General features: G+C 52.1%; 2 protein-coding genes across 2 annotated transcripts; both read left to right on the top strand.

The window, feature by feature from the left end:
* Window positions 1-651: 651 nt before the first annotated feature.
* On the top strand, window positions 652-22,736 carry LOC309794793 (cytochrome P450 2F5-like; the record flags this gene model as incomplete). Its single annotated transcript, XM_082606678.1, is given in 24 exon segments — window positions 652-831; window positions 1,121-1,270; window positions 1,276-1,282; window positions 2,189-2,242; window positions 2,245-2,337; window positions 2,586-2,668; window positions 2,672-2,746; window positions 3,959-4,132; window positions 5,326-5,449; window positions 5,732-5,737; window positions 5,886-5,974; window positions 16,905-17,093; window positions 17,187-17,303; window positions 18,324-18,360; window positions 18,507-18,667; window positions 18,925-18,962; window positions 18,964-19,102; window positions 19,503-19,556; window positions 19,558-19,645; window positions 20,494-20,583; window positions 20,586-20,612; window positions 20,615-20,686; window positions 21,289-21,438; window positions 22,558-22,736. Coding segments are annotated over 24 exon segments (2,376 nt in total).
* On the top strand, window positions 5,941-7,473 carry CYP2A13 (cytochrome P450 family 2 subfamily A member 13). The gene is made up of 3 exons (XM_082607461.1): window positions 5,941-6,073; window positions 6,618-6,763; window positions 7,285-7,473. The coding sequence occupies exons 2-3, from the start codon at window positions 6,640-6,642 to the stop codon at window positions 7,464-7,466; spliced, it is 306 nt and encodes a 101-aa protein (XP_082463587.1). The 5' UTR covers window positions 5,941-6,073; window positions 6,618-6,639; the 3' UTR covers window positions 7,467-7,473.
* Window positions 22,737-24,066: the final 1,330 nt, after the last annotated feature.

Here is a 24,066-nt window from a genome sequence, read left to right as displayed (position 1 = left end):
AATTCTGGGAATCGAGAGGCAGCATTGTGTCCAAAGTAAAAGCAGGTCAACATCTGGGGTCAGATGCTGACTCCATCATCCAGCTGGACTCTCCTCCCAGGAACATCACATCCACAGCCTGGGGTCCTTTCTCACCTCAAGACCCTCAAACCCATTCCCTGGAATCTCCCCCCACTATGAGACCCTTCAACCTACATCTCTCCTCACCAAAAGACCTCCAAATCCACAGCCACACATCCTGTTTCATTTTAATACCCTTTTATCCAGATCTTTGAATTCTTCTTTCCCAAGACCTCAAAATCCACCACTTTGGGGTCCCTTCTCACTCTGAGATCCCAAATCCAAAGCTTAGGGGCTCCCCCAAGCAAATATTCCAAAATCTTCAATTCTGGAACTTATCAACTGCCCTCCACAGCCTAGGGTAGTCCCCCCCGAGGGAACCACAAATTCCATATTGGGGACCACTCTCTGTTCATCTGATCTGAGGTCCCCCTCTGTCCCAAGGTAGGTGGGGAGCATAGTGGGGGGTATAGTTGGGAGGTGAAATGAGACAATTATGTAATCAGGACCAAAGTCGGCCCTTCTCTCCCAGGTAGTATAAAAGCAAACCATCCCAGACATCACCAACTGACTGTCACCCCCAGTGCCACCATGCTGGCCTCAGGGCTGCTTCCTGTGGCTTTGCTGGCCTGTCTGACTATACTGGTCTTGATGTCTGTCTGGCGGCAGAGGAAGCTCGAGGGGAAACTGCCTCCTGGACCCACCCCTTTGCCCTTCATCGGGAACTACCTGCAGCTGAACACCAAGCAGATGTACAACTCCTTCATGAAGGTGTCCCAAGGCAGAGAAATGGGTGGGATGGGATAGGGGTGGTGGCCTGCCCAGTTTGGTTGGGGCTTTGTGGCTGGGAATTGACAATGTTGGACCAGAGCCATAGGAAAGGAAAGGGGAGTTTTAAAGATTTAGTGTCAGGATCCTGGCCAGGAAAGACCACATCTTGGGATGTCCAGCTCCTTGACCGTCGGAACCTGTAGGGAAATGCATCTCGGTATGTGAGATATGGGTACCGGGCCAGTTCAGAGTAGAGGCTGCTCTAACCACTCCCACTCACCTCCGTCAGATCAGCGAGCACTATGGCCCTGTGTTCACAGTCCACCTGGGGCCCTGGCGGGTCGTGGTGCTGTGTGGATATGACACTGTGACAGAGGCTCTGGTGGACCAGGCTGAGGAATTCAGTGGACGAGGCAAGCAGGCTCACTTCAACTGGCTCTTCAAGGCTATGGTGAGGGGGACCTCAGAGCGGGGGTGGAGCAGGGGGGTGTGGTCAGGCAGACTTGATGGCTTCGGTGTCCCCAGCCTTCTTCTCCTGACTTCCTCTGGCATTCTCTGTCCCCATTCCTGTTCCTTGGTGCCGCCCCCTCTGTCTCTAATTTGTCTTAGCATTTCTGCATCTCTATTTCTCCCTGCCTCTCTCTCCCCTATCTCCCTGTTCTCTTTCACTAGATGTCTCTTCTTTCTCTGTATCTCTCAGGAGCTCTTGGGACTTCTGCTTTGGAACCCTGGTCCTCTATCTCCATGTGCCTTTTTGACTTTTTCTCCTTTTCAACTTCTGTGCTTCCCCAGGCTTCTCTCTCCTTCCCTCTCTCTCTTCTTTCTTAGTCTTAGAATCTCACATTATTTCTGTTTCAAAATCCCCAGGCCTCCATCTCCTGGTAACAGTCTCTCCTCCTCCCAGACCCTCTCTGTTTCTCTCTGCTTATTTTTCTCTCTTCTCCAGCTCAGTTTTAGAATCCTTCACAACTGTTATATCCGCCTCCCAGATCTCCAAGTATCTCACTTCCCCTCCTTCCCTCCTCTGTCTCTTTCTCTTCCTGTGAGTGTCTCTGTATCTTTTCTCGGTGTATCTTTCCTGCCTCTCTCCTGATTCTGTTCTTGCAACTCGGTCTCTATCTCTTTCTGCGTTTCTCTGAGTTGCATGTCTCTCTCTGTCTCCGTCCCTCTTTTTCTCCCCCGCCCACCCCCCTCTCTCCCTCCCTTGCTTCCTCCCACCCTCTTTCCCTCCCTTCCCACCCCTCCCCTCCCCGCTCAATCTCCCACTCGCTCTCTCTCTGCCCACCTTTCTCTCGCTCTCCGGGCCAGGCGGCCGGTCTGGGCCTGCCCCGCCCCGACTCCTAAGCTCCCTCTGCAGGCTTGGCGTTGGGCAGCTGGGAGCGCGCCGAGCAGCTCCGGCGCTTCTCCATCACCCACGGCGGGACTTGGGCGTGGGCAAGCGCGGACTCGAGGAGCGCATCCAGGGGGAGGCGGACTTCCTCATCGAGGCCTGCCGGGGCACGCGCGGTGCGTGGGGGGACCCCGGAGCGTGCGAGGGGGAGGAGGAGGAAGACAGCCGGCACCGACACACGCATCCTGGCCCCGGAAGGGGTCCAGGTTGGGCGAAGGCGTCCGGCCTCCCAGCTCTGGGGTCTGAGGCTGGAAGCCTGGCTCAGCACTTCCGTGCCCTCCTCAAATTCGCAGACTGGCATCAGACCGCCAAGCTGACTCTCCCCCAGATCCCTGTCCCTCCCTAACCCCACCCCATCCCCCAGGCGCCTTCCTCCATCCCACCTTCTTCCTGAGCCGAACCGTCTCCAGTGTCATCAGCTCCATCGTCTTCGGGGGCCGCTTTGACTAAGAGGACAAAGAGTGCCTGTCACTGCTGCGTATGATGCTGGGAAGCTTCCAGTTCACGGCTACGTCTACCGGCCAGGTAACCTGTCCCAGCCTGGCTCTGCCATGCCTCTACCTCAACCTGCCAACTGCCACTCCACACCAAGACAGGTGCCCCAAACTCCCATACTCCCACAGACAGGATCCCCTCAAAACCAGCCCCCCACTCTCGGACAACTGAACAGTTGCACCAGAACACGGGACAGGTGCCCAATGCTCAGTCTCCAAGCACACCTGGATATCTCAAAAGATGCTCCCCCCACCAAAAAAAAAAAAAAAAAAAAGAATGAAAAAAAATAGACACTGCAGGCAAGATACATGTGCTCAACCCAGCTTTCTCTTCTCACCAGCACAGGTGTCCTCACCCCAACTTACCTTAATATCTAACAGATGCTCCCTTTTAAGATATTCTATCTTTCCATCTGAATTTCTTAACACCTGGACAAGAGATCACCTCAGCCCACTTCCTGACTACCTGAACACCTGGTGCCAGAAAATTCAGCCCACCAAAATCCTTTATTATCTACACAGGTGTCCCAAACCAGCCCACTAGAATATCTAGACAGTGCCCCCTACCCAGTTTGCTTAAATAAGTCAACATTTAGACAGGTACCCCAAACCAAGACCCCTAAACATGTAAATACCTGGACAGATTGTTCCCCAAACACCCAAGTAAGTGTCTTCCAGCCCAGCTCACTCAAATACCTACAGAAGTGCCCCCTATTGGTCCATTTGAATATATGAGCACCTGAACAGGTATCTCCCCGCTTTAACACCTGCACAGCAGCCCCACTTTAATACCTTAACACCTGTACAGAAGCCCCCAATCCAGATTCCCTAAATATCCACACAGTTGTTTCCAACCGAGACCACCTGAATGCCTAAACACTTAGGTGACCCCCCCTTCCAAGTCCCACCTAAATAGCTAAGCACCTGGACAGGTGTCTCCCAACCCAACCTCACCTGAATATATGGACACCAGATGTATGCTCCAATCCAGCATCACCTGAACATCTGAAACCTGGATATGTGTCCCAGTCCATCTCACTTTAATTCTTGGACAGGGTCCCTCACACTTAACTCATGTGAAGACTTAGATATCTATTCCCATCCAGCCCCATCGAAATACCTAAACATCTGGGTAGGTGCCTTTAACCCAGTGCCTTCCTTGCCCTGCGGCAGGTCCGACTCCCATTGGGTCCTGAGCACTGACAGCTGTCCTTCCCTTCCCTTCTTCTCTCCCCACTCTCAGCTCTGTGAGATGTTCTACTCAGTGACAAAACACCTGCCAGGGCCCCAGCAACAGGCATTTAAGGAGCTGCAGGGGCTGGAGGACTTCATAGCCAAGAAGGTGGAGCAGAACCAATGCACTCTGGATCCCAACTCCCCATGGAACCTCATTGACTCCTTCATCCGCATGCAGGAGGTACACGCCAGCAGCCAGTAAGGAGAGGTCCAAAGCCAAGCAGAGGGAAAGCAGGCTGGGGGAGGTGGAGAACAGAGGCCCATTGAAATCATCCCCCATCCTAATAATTCTCACAATCCCAATTATAACTAACCATCACTGTTCCATCTCCTGAGCCCTTGTCCACAGGCAGGACTTGTGCATGCAAATCGTAATAGCAAGCATTTCTACAACACTGGCATGTGCCAGACACTAATTTAAGTGCTTTACGGTATCCACCTATTTAGCATGCATGACAGCTCTTGGAGTAGGCTCTCTATTACGACCCCGATTTTACAGATGAGGAAACTGAGGCCCAGAGAGTATAAGTGCCCAGTCTGAGGTCACACCGCGAGGAAGCAGTGGACCCTAGCTCAGACCCTTCTCTGACTCTAAGGCTGGTGCTTTTCACCACCATGCACTCACCTTTCGTTCCCTGCTGTCAGATACACCTGTGTGGACAGGTGACCTGGCTTTAACTATGCAACAGTGGAGGGTCCCCACCCCCACCTGGATGTCAGTCTCCCTTCTATGATGAAAGGAGATGGGACTTTATGGAGTCTGAAGTTCAAGGTGAAAGGGTCCAGGGAGGGATTTCTCCATAGTAAGTGTCAATACTTTTACTGAAGGAATATGATGCTGTTGCTTAAAATTCTGCATCTGTGTCTCAGAAAATGTGTCTCTCTTTAACGCTCTCATTCTGTCATGCCATCTCTCTGTCCCTCTTTCTCACTCACTACCTCTCTCTATCCCTCTGTTTCTAAATATTACTACCATTTAAAAAATGACAACTAAGCTGATAATTAAAGGACAAATAAATAGTCAGCTGGCAAAGAGTGTGAGGAGGGCATTTTGGGGTAAAGCCTGCAGCCTGGGCAAAGGCCTGGAGGCCCGGAGAGATCCTGGCAGAAATAGAGTCCCTCGGACTTCCCTGGTGGCGCAGTGGTTAAGACTCCGCACTGCCGCTGCAGGGGACACAGGTTCGATCCCTGATCGGGGAAGTTCTGCGTGCCCCAAGGTGGGGCCACAAAAAAAAAAAAAAAAGACTAAGAAATAGAGTCTCTCTTCCCACCTTTGGTCTGGATCTAAAAGAGGCAGGTCCAAAAGGAAAACCCCCAGAAGGGCCCTGAGAGCGTGGGGGAGTGGGCTCGGCCTTAAGCCCTCTCTCCACGCAGGAGAAGGACCCTAACACGGAGTTCTACTTGAAGAACCTGGTGCTGACCACACTGAACCTCCTCCTTGCAGGCACTGAGATGGTCAGCACGACCCTGCTGCTCATGAAGCACCCAGCTGGGGAGGGTAAGCCTGGAGGGGGCAAGGAAGTGGGGGCCACAGACCCTCAAAATTCCTCTAAGCCCGCTGCAACGGTCCCACCTCTCCCAGGTCCCTGGACCCTCAGACATGCCCTGCTATCCAGCGACAAGGTGATATTCGCTGATAGGCACCAGCCGTTAAAATATTGAAAATATCTGAACTGATCGGTGTATAGTTCCCACACTGAACCAACCAAGTGCCCACTGCCTGCTCCTCCAGACCATCCCCCAAGACTCTCCCCTTGCACCTCCCCTGTGATTTTGGCAGGACCAGGTGAGCAAGGCCCTGCGCCAGCAGTGCCTATGGCTTGAGTGTTCTATGTCCCTGTCACACGTGGATGTCATGCATGTTGTACCTGCTTGGACAACCATCCCTGCCCTGAGTCCTCACAATAGCTAAACACGTCCCCCTCCTCCCCAAGCCAAAACCCATGAGGAGACTGACCACGTGATTGGCAAGAACCATCAGCCCAAGTTCAAGGACGGAGCCAAGATGCCCTACACAGAGGCGGTGATCCACGAGATCCAGAGATTCTGAGACATGATCCCCATGGGCCCGGCCCGCAGAATCACCAAGGATACCGAGTTTCCAGACTTCCTCCTCTCCAAGGTGCTGCCCCACCCAGCCTAAAGGGATCTCCAACCCACTCCCGGTGACTCCGCACCCCGTTCCCCTTAGAGGCTTCCCAGCCCCTGTCCCACTCCCTCAAAGACTTTCCCAACTACCGTGTCCCTTCCACCTTCCCGCTCAGAGACTCCTGAATCCCATATCTCCCCAGACCTCTTGCCTCAGGGAATATGAACCCTATGTCCCCCCAAAATTCTTGTCTCAAGAGACGTAACCTCCTTGTTCCCCCAACCTCCTGCCTTGGGAGACATGAACTGCATGTCCGTGAAACCTTCTGCCCCAGGAGACACAGAGCCCATGTTCCTCAAACTTCCCTTCTCAGGGCACATGAACCCCATGGCTGCCAAACTTCCTGTCTCGGGACCATGAATCTCATGTCCCCCAGAGCTCCTCCCTCAGAGGACCCCAACTCCCATGCCTCCCACTTCCCTTCACCTAGGTCACACAAATTCCCCCTCCACCCCCAGGTGCTTTCAGCACACCCATCCCCCACTCCACCTTATCAAAGTCCCCTCCCTCCTCCCAGCCAGGGCACCAAAGTGTTCCCTATGCTGGGCTCCATGCTGAGAGACCCCAAGTTCTTCTCCAACCCACGAGATTTCAACCCCCAGCACTTCCTGGATGAGAAGGGGCCGTTTAAGAAGAGTGATGCTTTTGTGCCCTTCTCCATCGGTAAGACACACTGCCAAGCCAACACCAACAGGGGCCTCCTTCATTTCTAAGGTGTAACCTAGTATCTTTCTCCAACTTGGAAGTCCCTCTTACCATATACCCTGGAGCCAACCAGCTGCAACCCCCATACTACCAAGAACCTGGGCCCAGGCAAAAGAAAAGGGATGATCATACCCATTTCAGAGATGGGGAATATCATGGCCCAGAGTGAGTCAGAGATTTGTCCAAGGTCACTTAAATTCTTCAGATTCCTAGAAAGGCGATGGCATAGCAGCCATATTTGAGTGTGTATTTGAGGAGAAGGGGCACCTAAAGTTCCAACTGCTACAGTCTGTTTTGCTTCACCCCACCCCATGTTCTAGGGAAACAGGCTCAGAGAGGAGTAGCAACTTCTCTATAAGTCTCTCAGGCCTTGATATTCCAGCCCATCCTCCCTGGGAGAATACAGCTGGGGGTCGGTAGTGGGGTCAAGGTAGCAATGAAAACAAGCCTCACCTCCATGCCTCCCCCCATTCCTTCAGGAAAGCGGTACTGTTTCGGAGAAGGCCTGGCTAGAATGGAGCTCTTTCTCTTCCTCACCACCATCATGCAGAACTTCCACTTCAAGTCCCCACAGTCGCCCCAGGACATCGACGTGTCCCCCAAACACGTGGGCTTTGTCACCATCCCACAAAACTACACCATGAGCTTCCTGCCCCGGTGAGCCAGGGCTGTGCCAGGGTGGGGCTGGTGAGAGGAGCAAATGGGGGAGGGAGGGGCAGGGCTAACGATGGGGGGATGATGGATGGGGGTCAGAGGAAGGAAGGGGCAAGGTGGATAGGAGAGGAAGAAACAAACGGACTCTGTTCACCTTGCTAGAGGTGGGTTGAGAGGAAAAGAAACCTTATACTATACTTTGAATAATAGTAACAATAACAGATATTATTTATTGAGCAAGTACACTGTGTCAGCTCTATGCTAAAAGCGTCATATACTCACCTCACGTAATGCTCACAAACCTATGTCACGGGGAACAGTATTCATGCCCATTTTACAGGTAACAAAGATGAGGTCCCGAGAGTTTAAGTCTCTATCTGAGGTCCCACAGAACACAAGTAAGTACTCAGCAAGTACATGAACACAGATCTGTAGAGGGATGGCCATACTTAGCCCACAGTCGTTTAGGGAGATTCTTAAAAAGCACCCCTTCCTGGGCTTCCCTGGTGGCGCAGTGGTTGAGAGTCCGCCTGCCGATGCAGGGGACATGGGTTCGTGCCCTGGTCTGGGAAGATCCCACATGCCGCGGAGCGGCTGGGCCCGTGAGCCATGGCTGCTGAGCCTGCGCGTCCAGAGCCTGTGCTTCGCAACGGGAGAGGCCACAACAATGAGAGGGCCACATACCGCAAAAAAAAAAAAAAAAAAAAAAAGCACCCCTTCCTCAAGTGAAAAAACAACAACATATCATACTATTACACAACCTGAACAGCTCTGTCCAGGAGATTTTTTCCAGAGCCCTGACAGGCAGCTGACCTGGCTTCACTACACACTTGCCCACACCCTTGCCCACTCGTGCACACTTTGGATGCCAGAGCATATTTCGTGCCCACCACCAGATAAGGCTACTGTGTCCAATCAGAGTCACACCTGGGGACAGGAGTCAGACTTCTTAATGAAATGGGTGGGAGAGAGAAACACTTTCAGAGAAAATGCCAGGAGAAGTTTGGTAGCAGCACAGTCATATCTGTGTGTGTGCGTGTGTGTGCGCATGTGTGTGTGTGTGCGCATGTGTGCATGCAGGCATTCGAGTATATGATTGCATGTTCTCCTGAGTGTATACAGGAAGTCATATTTCCTATGAGTTTCTGAAGGTGGGGCACTCTCTGGTGGATCTGGGATCTGTGAGCGTCTGAATCACCTGCTTACTCTCAGATAAGTTAGCGTATGTTCCCTTAGAAGTGGCATCCTTCAGCATTGCATAATCTGAACATTCATACACTTCAGCTTTAGATCTTTGTGTTAGATCTAGAGTTAGATCTAAGCTTAGATCTAAATGCTACACAGATCCCCTCATCCACAAAACTTGCCACACTTGAAGGACCAGTGATTGAGGTCAAGTGAGAGGAAATCTGGTCCTTTGAACCCTGCAAGTTTCATAACAGGCTATGATTCTCAAGTTTCTCAATTTCCATCATCTGTGTTTGGCAACTTGGTTTCCACAAATTGGCTGCTTCCTACTCATTGGAGGGAAATAAGGATCCAAAGGGTCACACTCTTTATTATTACAAACACACTATTTAACAATCCAGAGTCAGAATCAAACTTTATCCATCCCTGTGCATGTCACTTTAAGAGGTTTCTAGAAACCTCACCTGGGGGAATCTTAGAATTGTGGCATAACTAAACGGTTGAATCTTGGAACTGCAGAGTCCACAATTCATAATCTTGGAATCTCGGATTCCCAGAACCTTAGACTCAGAACATTTGAATTACTGATGCTTGGAACTCTTGATGCTTAGAATTTTAGCATCAGGGCTTCCCTGGTGGCGCAGTGGTTGAGAGTCCGCCTGCCGATGCAGGGGACACGGGTTCGTGCCCCGATCCCGGAAGATCCCACATGCCGCGGAGCGGCTGGGCCCGCGAGCCATGGCCGCGGAGCCTGTGTGTCCGGAGCCTGTGCTCCGCAACGGGAGAGGCCACAGCAGTGAGAGGCCCGCGTACAGCAAAAAAAAAAAAAAAAAAAAAAAAAAAAGAATTTTAGCATCAGAGTTTCCTTTGCCCACATCCTTGGGAACTGCATTCCCAGCCCCTCTGGTGGCAAACGTCAGATCTCCAAGCTGAAAGTTCCTTCTGAGAAAGAGTCAAGAGAGGAAAGGAGGGGCTGGAACTAGCTGGGTTCTGCCATTGAGGCATATCTCCAGAGGAAGATAGAGTGGCTAGTAAGTCTTTGCCCAGCAAGAAGGGAGACGAGAGGGAAGAGGGAACAAGTATTAATCTCCAGAGTCCTCAAACTTACACCTGAAAAGGGAAAAGCAGGAGTCCATCAAGGCATTACCAAAGGTGCCAAGAGAAGTCACATTCTAGCCACCGATGCCTCGATCTCACCTGTCCAGATAGGGCAGTCTCAGCTTTGTTGCTCTGGAAGAGCCAGTGACCCAGCCCAGCAAAGAGACAGTGCTGGGGCGGAGATGTTAACAGGAGCCCTGGATTCTGGTCCAGGCTTTGCTGCTAACTCTTTGGGCCTTCCTGAGTCTCTCATCTGTCTCCTTCCTCACAGGAATTATTTGAAGATTGAAACATAGCCTGGTGTTGAGCTTTAAAACTCAGTGGCTGCAGGAACGGGAGGATGACAGTGGCGATGTTTCTGGGTAGCTTGTTTTTCACTGCTCTCTTCTACCAAAACAAGAATCCTGCTCTTGCCATAATGACAGGCACAAGTAGCATGTGTGGAGTGCCTGCTATGTGCCAGGCACTGTGCTGAGCCCCTTGTATGAGTTTCCTAGAACTGCCAGACCAAAGTATCACAAGCTGGGTGGCTTACACCAACAGAAATGTATTGTCTCAGAGTTCTGCAAGCTAGATCCCAAATCAAGGTGTCAGCGGGGCCATGCTCCCTCTGAAACCTGTAGGGGAATCCTTCCTTGCCTCTTCTTAGCTTCTGGTGGTTTGCAGCTCTTGGTCTTTGGAGTTGCTTGGCTTGCAGCTGTGTAATTCCAAACTCTGCCTTTGTCATCACATGATGTCGTCCCTGTGCTTGTCTCTCTTCACATGGCCATCTTTTTTTTTTTTTTTTTATTGGAGTATAGTTGATTTACAATGTTGTGTTAGTTTCAGGTGTAGGAAAAAGTGAATCAGTTATGCATATACATATATCCACTCTTTTTTAGATTCTTTCCCCATATAGGCCAATACAGAGTATTGAGTAGAGTTCCCTGTGCTATACAGTAGGTCCTAATTATTTATCTATTTTACATATAGTAGTGTGTATATGTCAATCCCAATCTCCCAATTTATCGCTCTCCCCTTTTCCCCCTGGTAACCATAAGTTTCTTTTCTACATCTGTGACTCTATTTCTGTTTTGTAAATAAGTTCATTTGTACCATTTTTTTTAGATTCCACATATAAGCGATATCATATGATATTTGTCTTTCTCTGTCTTAGTTCACTTAGTATGATCATCTCTAGGTCCATCCATGTTGCTTCAAATGACACTATTTTGTTCTTTTTTACTGGCCATCTTTTTATAAGCATACCAGTCATACTCCAGGATGACTTCATCTTAACTAATTATATCTTCAGTGATTCTTTTTCCAAATAAGATCACGTTCTGAGGTACTGGGAGTTCCGACTTTAGAGTACCTTCTCGACAGTTCAATCCATAACGCCACTTATGCATGCACTCATTCAACCAAATAAAGTGTCTGCGAGGTGAGTCTATGATGATCCTTGTTACAAATGAGCACACGGACTCAGAGGAAGGTTAAAGAATCTGCCTAGGGCTTCCCTGGTGGCGCAGTGGTTAAGAATCCGCCTGCCAATGCAGGGGACACGGGTTCGAGCCCTGGTCCGGGAAGATCCCACATGCCGCAGAGCAACTAAGCCCGTGCGCCACAACTACTGAGCCCGCGTGCCACAACTACTGAAGCCTGCATGCCCAGAGCCTGTGCTCCGCAACAAGAGAAGCCACCGCAATGAGAAGCCCGCGCACCGCAACGAAGAGTAGCCCCAGCTTGCCGCAACTAGAGAAATCCCTCACACAGCAATGAAGACCCAACACAGCCAAAAAATAATTAATTAATTTATTTATTATTTTTAAAAAAGAATTTTCAAATAAGGAAAGCTAGAATGGACCCTGTGGGTTAGATCGAAAGCAGAGATATCAATATGAATTGTTTTTGAGAGAGAAAGAGAGAGAGCTCTCCAAGTTTTGTCCACTGAGAGGGCCAATAAGCAAGGATATCCCACTAGCAATAAGCCCAGCTAATACCCAGATCTCGGTTTCTAAATACCATCTTCCAATAAAAGGAATCAGGACTCTTTAGAGAAGTGGTTTATTCCAGGGCTGGAACAGGGAAAATATAAAAATATTTATGGGAATTCCCTGGCGGTCCAGTGGTTAGGACTCTGTGCTTCCATTGCAGGGGCCATGGATTTGATCCTTGGTCGGGGAACTAAGATCCCGCAAGCCGGAAGGCGCATATGTGGCTCAGATTCTGGTAGGTGAGTGAGCACAGTGGTGGAGAAAGCTAATTCTCTTCCGATTGCCATTTTCTCTATGGGATAAGAAATGGGACCACCAGCAGAGTGATGTGGAAGGAAAGGGTCATGAAGGTTTGAGGGAGCAGGGAAAAGTGTAACAGTTGGGGCTCAAGGAGAGGCTAATTAGAGATGAGGAAGGTTCAGCTGCCCTTGGTGTGTTTCAGTTTCTCCACCAGCGTTTCCCAACTGGGTTGGACTTTGCCCCCAAGTGGACATTAAATAATGACTGGAGTCATTTTTGATTTTTTACAGCTGGGCGGAGGTCTGCTACTGACATCTAGTGGGTAGACACCAGAGATACTGCTAAACATCCTACCACTCATAAGACAGTCCCCCCACCCAAAAAGAATGATTTAGCCCAAATGTCAATAGTGCCAAGGTTAAGGAAACTCACAATACATCCCTCCCTACCCCAGGTTCCCTCGGTAGCAGGAGAGTAAGTCACACCACCAGAAGAACTCAAAGCTCCTTAAAACTCCCCTTCTCATGAATCCCAAGTTCCCCAGTAAGGCAGTCCCATCAGGCCCCTCCCAACCCAGTTCTAGGGTCAGGGAAATGTCACTTATGGGGTTCAGGTAGATCCAGTACTGCTCCCTTCCCCCAGAAGTAGGGGTAGATGTCAAGGGAAACCAGAAATACATAATCCCGTAATCAAGCCTTCACCCCTCTTCCAGGACCTGCCCTAACCTGCCTTTCTGGGGCTTAAATAATAGCATGGGCCCCACCTCCATCCCAACATATGCCTGGGACTGGGGTGTCAAATCCCCCAGAACCTCCAAGCACTTCCTCCCCCGCCCCCATGGGAAAACTACCATCGTGTCCACCAATGGACCTGGGGGGTCACCAACATCTCCACCTGGCCTCCCAGACCCTTGACCTCTGGGGCTGTCTCCCCCACCCTAAGCTCCAGGAACTGGAGTCCTAGCCCAACTCCAGGATTTTGCAATCTGCTCTTCTGACCTAGCAAGGAGTTGAGTAACTGTGGCCAGTTTCTGGGGCGGGAGCCAAGAGCAGACAGAGCTGGTGGGGAGCTTAAGAGAGCCTCGGAGGTGGAGGTGAGGCAGGAGGTAAATGCCCCCCCCACCCCAGGGTAAAGCAATTGGAGATTTGTTCCCTGTGGACCAATACTCCAAGACAAGCATAGCAGGACAATCGAGGGAGGAGGCTGGGCCCTACCCAGATAGAAGATAAGAGCCCACTTATTTCTCATTCTCTAAGTCAGGAGACCTCCCTGACTACACATGCACAGAAAAGCTCCTTCGAGGTCAAAAAAGGAGGGGGTGCCATCCCACAGTAAGTGATGCTAACTACCCACAGACCTCTTCGGTAGAATCCAGCTTGGCTAAGAGATGCGCACGCACACATGGCAGTGTCCTGAGATAAACAATACGGACTCTGAGCCAGGCAAATCAAAATGATTGGCCAAAGGAAACCTGGAAGAAATAAGTCATTTAAACTGCCACAAGGGCGTGACTCTCTCTCTGAGTCTGCCCATGTGTCTATCCACACGTACTGTACTTTTCTCTCCTAATAAATACTTTACTTGTTTCACTACTTTCCGTCTTTGTGGGAATGTTTTTCTGCAAAGCCGGAGGGCCAGGGGCCTTGTCACTGACCAGTGGTCTATGGCTAGGATTTGGTGATCTCACCACCGCGACCCGACCACAATCACTGGCCGGGAACTGAAACCCTGCTTCAAGCTGCTGCAAGGCCAAGGCCACCAGAGATCAGAGGTGTACGTGGGCAGTAGCGGGGGTACCATTCACGTCTGAGGTCCTTTCTCCTGAGGCTTCTGCCTGCCCCACCCTTCTCCCAAATCCTCCTTCAACCCGAGCCTGGTGTCAGTCCTGTCCACTGCAGTCCAGCTCTTGGAGGTGTGAGAGACAGAAAGAAAAAGAGACAGGGAGACACCCAGACAATCAGGAGAAGATGGTGGCTGAGAAAGATTACAGGGAGAAAGAAGCAGAGAGAAAGAGAAAGGGCACAAAGAGAATTAGAGATGGAATAGAGGGTGAAAGATAGAGACCCAGAGACACAAAGGGAGAGAGAATGAGAGAGACAGAGACATAAAAAGAGACAAAAAGTTTCAGAAGCAGAAGCAAAGAGAAACGCATACAGAATTTCAGAGACAAACTGCAAGAGACAGAAAAGAGTCAGAAGAGTTCTGAAATTGGGCCCCCAGAGAATGAGAAAACTTCTGCCCAGGACGGAGATCCTGCCCCCATCCTTGCCCCTTCATTTTGCCAGAGCTCTGTAACCCCAAACCTGACCCAGAACCAGATCCAGGGTCTCCAGTGGCAAAAAATGGAGAAGACTTCACCCCAATCCAGGGCAAATGGACACCACTGGCCACAGTGAGAAGAGCTGAGGTGAGCCTATAGGAGGGGGAGGTGGGGTTCCCAAGGAACCCACTCAGGGCATCATTGCAGCTGGCTGTGAGCCCCGGACCCATGCAAATAATGCAGGAAGATGGGAGGGATTAAAAGTCACTGGGAGAACTAGGAAAAATGGGGGCAAGGTGGTGTGGACAGAGATGATTTAAGAGCAGCCCCTACCCCCAGACACATTCAGATCTCCTGAGCACACATCTGGAGCAGCCACTGCCAGTCGGACCAGACCCTCCAGAACACACCTCAGCTGTCCCAACAGCTCAACAGGTAAAGGACACATCACAGAGGAGGGGGTAGCTCTTAAAAGAGGGGGTCAATGGCTCCATCTCCCCGTCTCTGAGATTGTCTGGGGTCTCCCTCGTCATCTCCTCTGTGGGCGCTCAGGGTCTCTGGGTCTGTCTCTCGGGGGCTCTCTCTGGGACTCTGTTCTTTCACTTATCAAAGTGTATCGGAGCTCCGAGCCAGGACTGGGCACTGGACACTCTGTACTAATGCTTTACCCAGCCAGTGGCATCTCCCTCTGGAATGTGACCCCTGGGTTCAGGACACCTTTCTGTCTGTTTCTGCTTCTGCCTTCCCTCTGTCTCAAGTCTGTCTTGGTCTCTGTCTCTGAGTGTCTCTGTCTAACATTCCCTGTCTGTCTCTCTCTGTCTCTCTCTCCCTCCATGTCTCTCTGTCTCTGTGTATCTCTCTTTTCTGTCTGTCTCTCTCTCCCTCCATGTCTCTCTCTCTGTGTATCTCTCTTTTCTGTCTCTGTCACTCTCTCTCTCCCTCCATGTCTCTCTGTCTCTGTGTATCTCTCTTCTCTGTCTCTCTCTCTCTCCATGTCTCTCTGTCTCTGTGTATCTCTCTTCTCTGTCCCTGTCTCTCTCTGTCTCCCTCCATGTCTCTCTGTCTCTGTGTATCTCTCTTCTCTGTCTCTGTCTCTCTCTCTCTCCCTCCATGTCTCTCTGTCTCTGTGTATCTCTCTTTTCTGTCTCTGTCTCTCTCTCTCTCCCTCCATGTCTCTCTGTCTCTGTGTATCTCTCTTTTCTGTCTCTGTCTCTCTCTCCCTCCATGTCTCTCTGTCTCTGTGTATCTCTCTTTTCTGTGTATCTCTCTTCTCTGTCTCTGTCTCTCTCTCCCTCCATGTCTGTCTCTGTGTATCTCTCTTTTCTGTCTCTGTCTCTCTCTCTCTCCCTCCATGTCTCTGTCTCTGTGTATCTCTCTTTTCTGTCTCTGTCACTTCCTCTCTCCGTCTGTCTCTCACCCTCTTCCCGTCTATCATTCAGTGTCCATCTCTATGTCTCTCAGTAAGTATATATCTCTGTCTCTCCATCTCTCTCTTCTCTTTCTCTAGCTCTGTGTCTCTCTAGTTCTATCTCCTTTCTCTAGTCTCTCTCTGTCTGCCTCTCTGTGATTTTCTCTGTCTGGCTATTTCTGTGTCTTGATTTGTCTGTCTCTGTCCTGTGTGTCTCTATCTCTCTTTATCACTACATCTGTGTGAGAGTCAGTCTCATGAAAGATATTAGATGATAAATTATAGATAGAGGACTTCCCTGGTGGTGCAGTGGTTGGGAATCTGCCTGCTAATGCAGGGGACATGGGTTCGAGCCCTGGTCCAGGAAGATCCCACATGTCGCGGAGCAGCTAAGCCCACCACAACTACTGAGCCTGTGCTCTAGAGCCCACGAGCCACAACTACTGAGACCACGTGCCACAACTGCTGAAGCCCGTGTGCCTAGAGCCTGTGCTCCGCAACAAGAAAGGCCAACGCAATGAGAAGCCCGCGCACCGCAACGAAGAGTAGCCCCCGCTCGCCGCAACTAGAGAAAAGCCCGCGTGCAGCAACGAAGACCCAACACAGCCATAAATAAATAAATAATTTTTTTTTTTTTAAATGATAGATAGGGCTTCCCTGGTGGCGCAGTGGTTGAGAGTCCGCCTGCCGATGCAGGGGGACACGGGTTCGTGCCCCGGTCCGGGAGGATCCCACATGCTGCGGAGCGGCTGGGCCCGTGAGCCATGGCCGCTGGGCCTGCACGTCCGGAGCCTGCGCTCCGCAACGGGAGAGGCCACAGCAGTGAGAGGCCCGCGTACCACAAAAAAAAAAAAAAAAAAAAAAGATAGATAGATGATAGGTAGACATTCATAGATATTTGGATATCTCACTCTCATTTCTGTCTCATCATCTCCAATTGTACCTCTCTGGCTCTCTTAGTGTCTGTCTCTATCTCTCTTCTGTCCCTCTCCATTTGCCTCGATTTCTGTCTGTCTCTCTGTATTTTGACTACCTCATGCCCTTTTTCTCTCTCTCTCTCTCTTCCCCTCTCCCTCCTTCTCTCCCCTGGCCTTTCCCTGTCTCTGCCTCTGTCTACTTCCTTTCTTCTCTCCATCTGCACCCATTTCCAGGGTCTGGGGAAGGCAAGTTCCAGAAGGAGCTGAGGAGTGAAGGAATCCCACTCCCTCCCCAGAGCTGCCTTTGCCCCATTTTACCTGCCCACACCCCTCCCCCAAACCCCCACCCCCTGCCCAGGTGACTGCAGGGGCCTTCACCATGGACAGCATAAGCACAGCCATCTTGCTTCTGCTCCTGGTTCTCTGTCTGTTCCTGACCATCGGCTCAAGGGGCAAAGACCAGCTGCCCCCAGGCCCCAGACCCCTCCCACTCCTGGGAAACTTGTTGCAGCTTCGCTCCCAAAACATGCTGACCTCCCTCACCAAGGTCAAAGGCCTAGGCTTGGGTGAAGGAGAGGGACAAGGCAGGGAGGGGGTCTCATGGCCCAGAACCCCGTGACCTCTGTCTTCTTACCCTCAGCTGAACAAGGATTTCGGCTCAGTGTTCACAGTGTACCTGGGGCTCAGGTGGGTGGTGGTCCTCAGCGGGTACCAAGCTGTGAAGGAGGCTCTTGTAGACCAGCAGGCGGTGTTTATGGTTGCGGCGACTACCCTGTCTTTTTCTTTTCTTTTTTCTAAATATAAATTTATTTTATTTATTTTTGGCTGCGTTGGGTCTTCGTTGCTGCACGCAGGCTTTCTCTAGTTGCAGTGAGCAGGGGCTACTCTACGTTGCGGTGTGCGGGCCTCTCATTGCGGTGGCCTCTCCTGTTGCGGAGCATGGGCTCTAGGCACACGCGGGCTTCCGTAGTTGTGGCTCACGGGCTCTAGAGCGCAGGTTCGGTTGTTGTGGCGCACGGGTTTAATTGCTCCACGGCATGTGGGATCTTCCCGGACCAGGGCTCGAACCCATGTCCCCTGCATTGGCAGGAGGATTCTTAACCACTGTGCCACCACGGAAGTCCACATCACCTTTTCTACTCAGACCCTTGTGCCTCCCTCTTATAAGGACGCTTGTGATAACATTAGGCCCACCCAGATAATCCAGAATAATCTCCCATCCCAAGATCCTTAACTGTATCACATAGGCACAGGTTCTTGGAAATTGGGACACGGACATCTTTGGAAAGGGGGCCATTACTCAGCCTACCACACCACCCTGGTTTGGCTCATGAGGGGTCAGGCCCTTAGCTAAGCACTTCCCAGCCACACACTCACTGACTCCTTATAACAGTCCCACGAGGAGAAGACTATCATCAAGCCCATTTTACAGATGAGAAAACTGAGGCTCAGAGAATGGAAGTCGGTTCGCCTAGGTCATGCCCAGACTAAGAGTCCAAGCCAAGATCCAAACTATGTCTATTTAACTCCAGATTCAGTTTGCTGGGCCGTGCTATCATGTAATGGCTAATGCAGGAATGTGTTGTTTTCTGTGATCTGTTTGGTCGTCAGATCACTGGGTGTTAGGTTGTGTTGCTGTGTGTCATTGCCAAGTGAGGGTGTAGTATTGTCAGACACTGTGTGTAACATTGTGTGTATGTTGTATTGTGTATGCTGTGAGCTGCGTTGCCAGAAATGTCCTGTAGGGCAGTCTGGTGTTGCTGTCGATGTGCTGCAGGGTGGTGTGGATCCTGTGCTGTCTGTTGTGTCGCCAGGTACTTTTGGGGTGTTTTTATGCTGCATGTTAGGTGGCCAGGAGCGCGTGTTCTGTGCTGCTGGTGGTGTTACCGCCTGGGGTCTGGTGTGTTGCACACTGCGTCTCCCGAGCCGCGCCCCCGACCCGTTAGGCCCTCACCCTCAGGCGAGCCCTTCGACCCCAAGTTTGTGCCGAGCCCCTCGGTGTCCAACATTATCTGCTCCGTGATCTTCGGCACCCGTTTCGACTACGACGATAAGCGTCTGCTCACCCTTATCCACCCCATCAATGACAACTTCCAAATCATGAGCAGCCCCTGGGGAGAGGTCAGGAGGCCTAGTTCCTCGGGCGAGAGGGTTGGGGGTCCAGCCCTTCCAGGGATATAGCGGAAGCAGTGGGCAGGAAAGGAATTGCGATTGGCTCTGCCAGGCCCCGCCCCTTTCTGTCTGACCCCGCCCCCGAGGTATGCGGCCCTGCCCACTCCACAGGGGCTCCACCTACACAGAGCCCCCGCCCCACGCTACACACACACACACACACACACACACACACACGCACACGCGCAGCTCTGCTCCATCCTCAGCGGTACAATATCTTTCCGAGCCTCCTGGACTGGGTGCCCGGGGCTGCACCAACACCTTTTCCAGAACTTCGCACGCATGAAGGACCTCATCGCCCACAGCGTCTGTGACCACCAGGCCTCCCTCGACCCAAACTCTCCCCGGGACTTCATTGATTGCTTCCTTACCAAGATGGCACAGGTAAGCCCTGCCTGGAAGTCTCATCTCTGGTCTGACCTGCTATCCTGTCTCAAACCAACAAGGATCCCGAGTTGAGCGCGTTTGGGTTTAATCTCCCCACATCCGGGAAGTGAAGCTGGTACACCTGGCTCTGCTGGGGCCACTCGGGGCCTCCGCCAATTAACAGCTCTTTAAGAAATCCTTAAGGATTTGTTATTGTGGGCCCCGCGGCTGAGATTCTCCCTACCCTGCCCTTCCGCGCTCCCCAGCTCCCCCAAGGAAAGAAAGTTAAAGAGAGGAGGGACTGAAGTGGCACCCAGTAGCAGTTGTGTAGGTCTGTGGGGAACGGGTCGCACAGGATCCGAGCCCGCAGGATCTCCCCCCGGCCTTGGCTCACATCCCCACCTCTTCTCCCCCGCAGGAGAAGCAGGACCCGCTGAGCCACTTCCACATGGATACTCTGCTGATGACCACACAACAATCTGCTCTTTGGAGGCTCCGAGACCCTGGGTACCACGCTGCGCCACGCTTTCTTCGCGCTCATGAAGTATCCAAAAGTGCAAGGTGCGAGCGCCGGGAGCCTGGTGGGGAGACCCGCCCACACGGCGCGGTAGTGCACACCCGCCCCTCCCGCCTCGAAGCCCCGCCCACAATGAGCTCCAGCCCAGTGTGTCTGGAGTGAGAGCCTCCAGCTCGCGCCTGGGTCGCACAGCCAAAACCGCAAGCCCACCGGAGGCTGACCCCGCCCACGTGGTCCCCGCGGTCCACACAGCCTGCCGGGTCTGCCGGGACGCAGACCCCGCCCGCATGATCTTGCTTTGCCGCCCACCTCTGACCCTGCCCACACAACCCGCGCGGCCCGCCCAGAGCCCGGCCCCAGAGCCTCAGCCACCGGGTCTCCCCAGGAACCCATCTCCTCACACACAGTCTGAACGGCCCGCACCGCACAGTCTGCGACCCCGCCTCCCCAAACCCCACCTCTGGGTCTTTCGCGGAACCTTGGCCTCCAGGACGCTGTGCGGAGACCGACTGGGTCTTTGCCGCCTGCTTCACCCCCGATTTCTCAGCTCTCCCGCACACCCCACTCACTCCATCCATCCTCCTGCAGCCCTGGTCCTCGAAGTCCCGCCGGCATCCCATCAGGGGCCTGGACCCCAAGCAGCCCCGAACCCCCTCCGCACAACCCCGCCCCTAGGAGCCCTGGCACGAAAGAAACTTACGCCCTCACCTACATCTCTGAACTCAATGCCTCCCTCCGAAGCTCCGGCTAACCTTCACATGCACCCCTGCAGCGCCCCCCGCCCCCCGACTGGAAAGCATTGACTGGACCCCTTCCACACGCAGGCACACACCTCTTCTCAGCACAGTCAAGCCTGCTGATACCCTCAACAGAGCTCCCCCCTCCACTCCAGCCCGCATACAGGAGGAGATCGACCGCGTGTTGGGGCGCGCGTGGCTGCCTGCGCTGGAGGACCGAGCGGCCATGCCTTACACAGATGCGGTGACCACGAGGTGCAGCGCTTCGCAGACGTCATCCCATGATCTTTCCACACCGCGTCACTCGGGACACAACTTTTCAAGGCTTCCTGCTACCCTTCCTGCAAGGTGCGCTGGACACCTGGCAAACGACACCTGAAACCTTAAGAAGAGGCATCCCAGGCTCTTGCAACAGGCATCTGCGGCTCTAGCAAGGAATATCCCAGGCCTTAGCAATCAGCACCCCGGACCTTAGCAACTGGCAACCCAAGACCTAGCAACAGACATCTGAGGCCCTTAAATCCAGAAACTCAGCCCTATGCCACACCTAGTGGACTAGACCACGTCCTGAACCCCAGACCTCTTCCCTATGACAGGTTCCTTTCCTAAGACCCCTCTCTGAAATCCCCAAGGTCTGGGACTTCATCCTGCGGAGCCCCTGTACCTAAATACTGTTCTCAGAGACCGCACTCCCGCCCCAGGAACCCCAAATCTGTTCCTACAAGGGGGGTATCCCGCATCCCTGCCTCACACCCCAACAAAACCATTTCCAGCACCCATCACTGGGAACCCTAGACTCCCACACCCTAGACTTCCTGGACCCCTGTGGAGTTCTGTGCTCCACCACCCCTTATCATGTCCCCAGGACTCCCAGCTCCGTACAGTGGAAATCCTAGTTTGGGAACCTCCCAACCCTTCTTACACCACTGATTCCGCCTCTCCACCCACACGGGGCACGGATATCATCACCCTCCTTAATACAGTCTACTACGACCCCAGCCAATTTCTGACGCCCTGCGAATTCAACCCTGAGCATTTCCTGGATGCCAATCAGTCCTTCAAGAAGAGCCCTGCCTTCATGCCTTTCTCAGCCGGTGAGAGTGGTCAGGGGCAAGATCCAGTCTTTCTGGCCCAGTATTTCACCTGCATTCCCCAGGCCTAATTCCACTCCCCAAACCCTCTCACTTCTTCATCCCATCCCATCCTCAGCTTTGGATATGCAAAGACATTCCTTCTCCTTCCCAACTCTGCTCCTATAGGCCGATAGCAACGGAAATCCCCGCGGAGGGAGGCAGGGAGTCAGGATAATATTGTAATTTAACTTGGACTTGGTCACTGTCAGTCTCTCCACTGGGTGGTGCAGTTGAAGTGGTCCTGGTTTTTCCTGGCTTTGGTCTTTACCCGGCTGAAAAAAATCTTTCCTGTTTAACTCAGTATTAGAAAAGGGCGTGGGGTGAATAATAATAGGTAACTTACCATATTACCTACTGTGCACCAGGTGCTAACTCTGAGAGTGGTGGCTAAGAGCTGGGCTTTGCTGCCAGACCCCAGCTTTGTCATCTTCTAGCTGTGTGGCCTTGGATATGTTCCTTCACCTCTCTGTGCCTCGGTTTTGTTTGTTTGTTTAATATTTATTTATTTATATATTTGGCTGCACCAGGTCTTAGCCGCAGCATGCAGGATCTTTAGTTGATGGGATCTTTAGTTGCATCATGCGAACTCTTTAGCTGTGGCATGTGGGATCTAGTTCCCTGACCAGAGATCAAACCGGGGCCCCCTGCATTGGGAGTGCGGAGTCTTAGCCACTGGACCACGAGGGACGTCCCTGTGCCTCGGTTTTTACATCTATAAAATGAAGATCATAAAAAGGTCCACCTCCTGGAGTTATTAAGAGGATTAAATTAATAGCAGTATAGTGCTTAGAGCATTATATATGTTCACAATAACAAAATGAGGTACTATTACCCTCCCCATTTCAGGTACCTACCCAGAAGCCTGCCCAAGATCACGAAACTAGTACTGTCAGAGTTGGGATTCGAACCCCTGCCATGTTGCTCTTGCAGCAGATCCACGATTTACTTAAACTGTTTTTCCAGACCTTTAGGTGGATGGGTCCGTGAGTACCCAGCCATTATTCTCATGTTTTCCTTTGAAAGTTGAGGAGGCCCCTCACCCCATCTTGTCTCATTGCTCCTGCCCACCCTTTCTCCCTGTGGGAGGCCGGCTGTGCCTGGGCGAGTCGCTGCGGCGCGGGGAGCTCTTCCTCTTCCTCACCGCCATCCTGCAGAGCTTCTCGCTGGGGCCGCTGGGGGCGCCCGAGGACATCGACCTGACCCCGCTCAGCTCCGGCCTCTGCAATTTGCCGCGGCCTTTCCAGCTGTGCCCGCGCTCGCGCTGACGCCGCATCCCTTGCAGGTTCGCCAGTGAGCGTTGAGGACCGCCCGTTCCCCTGCGCCCCATCCCTCTCGCTGTCACACTCGCTTCCCCTCACCTTGTGCCTGCCACATGCCCATCCCCCATCGCTCGTGTCTTTACCTTCTGCGCCCCCAGAGGCAGAGAAAGCCAAGGGGAAGGGGAAGCACATGCCTTGTTTTATCCGCAGAACTCGTTCTATTGCGCACACTTTGGGGGATTTTGTATCAATTTATAATAAATTATCTTTATAATAGATTCGAACCTGCCTTGGCTGAATTAAAGGGAGGAGGATAGTCCTCTAGGATGGGGAGAAGGAAGGTCTGGCTGCAGAGAGGGGAGACACCTGGCTGTGATGAGTTCAACCCTCACCCTTAGGGCGGTTAAAAACTGGGAGAAATTGTTTCCTGGAGACAGGCTGGAAGGTAAAGGCTGTGAGGGCTCGAATGAAGACAGAGGCAGAGAAGCCAAGGCCGAGAAAAAGACAGCAGCCTAGAGAGATATGGAAAAGGTCTGCAAGAGATGCAGGGCACTGTACAAAGATGGAGATGTAAGCAGGGAGAAAGTTAGAGACCCGGAGAAATAAACAGACCCAGAGATTGAGAAATCACAATTACTAACACTTATCTAGTGCTTCCTATTCACACACTGGTCCAAATGCCTCATTTAAATATCCCTATGAGACAAAGCAATTTTATTATACATTTTTACAGATGAGCAAACTGAGGTTGCTCAGAGAGGTGAAGTGACTTGCCCAAGATTACACAGCCAGAAACGGGCAGAGCTGGGTTTGGAACGCAGATCATCTGGCTCTAACACTGCTCTTCAAATCTTATGAGTCAGAGATATACAGAGGAAAGCAGAGAGATACGGAGACTGAGATCTAGGGAGGCAAAGAGAATAGAGGACAGAGACAAAGAAAGAAACAAAAATGACCAGAGAAAGAGCTGAAGGGCAGTGAATGGGGAAGTGAGGCACTGGAAGACTGAAACTTTCCCCCATTTCTCATCCCTCTCATTGGACTGTTTCTTTGTCTTGCAATTCCTCCCTTTGGGGTGGGGATAGCGGTCCCCAGGCATGGGGCCTCCCAGCTTGGGACTGGACTTGACAAGCTGACATCTGCTGACAGTAGCTTTTCTCAAGGAGCAGGCATCTCAAGTTTCACTGAGCTGGAGTCAGACCGAATGAGGCTGGCCCCGCCAGCCATGGGCAGAGGTGACCTGGAAGGCCCTAGCCTGAATGGAGTCTCCCCAAGGTCACCCAGAAGCTGGGACATGCTCTGTTGAGTATGGGCCTGGCTGGAGGGCGGCTTATAG

The sequence above is a fragment of the Mesoplodon mirus genome, assembly GCF_964341445.2.
Source record: "Mesoplodon mirus genome assembly, chromosome: 19".
NCBI lineage: Eukaryota > Metazoa > Chordata > Mammalia > Artiodactyla > Ziphiidae > Mesoplodon > Mesoplodon mirus.
This window is presented reverse-complemented; position numbering and strand designations above follow the sequence as displayed.

Coding starts and splice junctions, on each gene's coding strand:
- CYP2A13 (XM_082607461.1), top strand. CDS start 6,640: ATGCTGGGCTCCATGCTGAGAGACCCCAAGTTCTTCTCCAACCCACGA. Junction 6,764..7,284: donor TTTTGTGCCCTTCTCCATCG/GTAAGACACACT, acceptor CCATTCCTTCAG/GAAAGCGGTACTGTTTCGGA.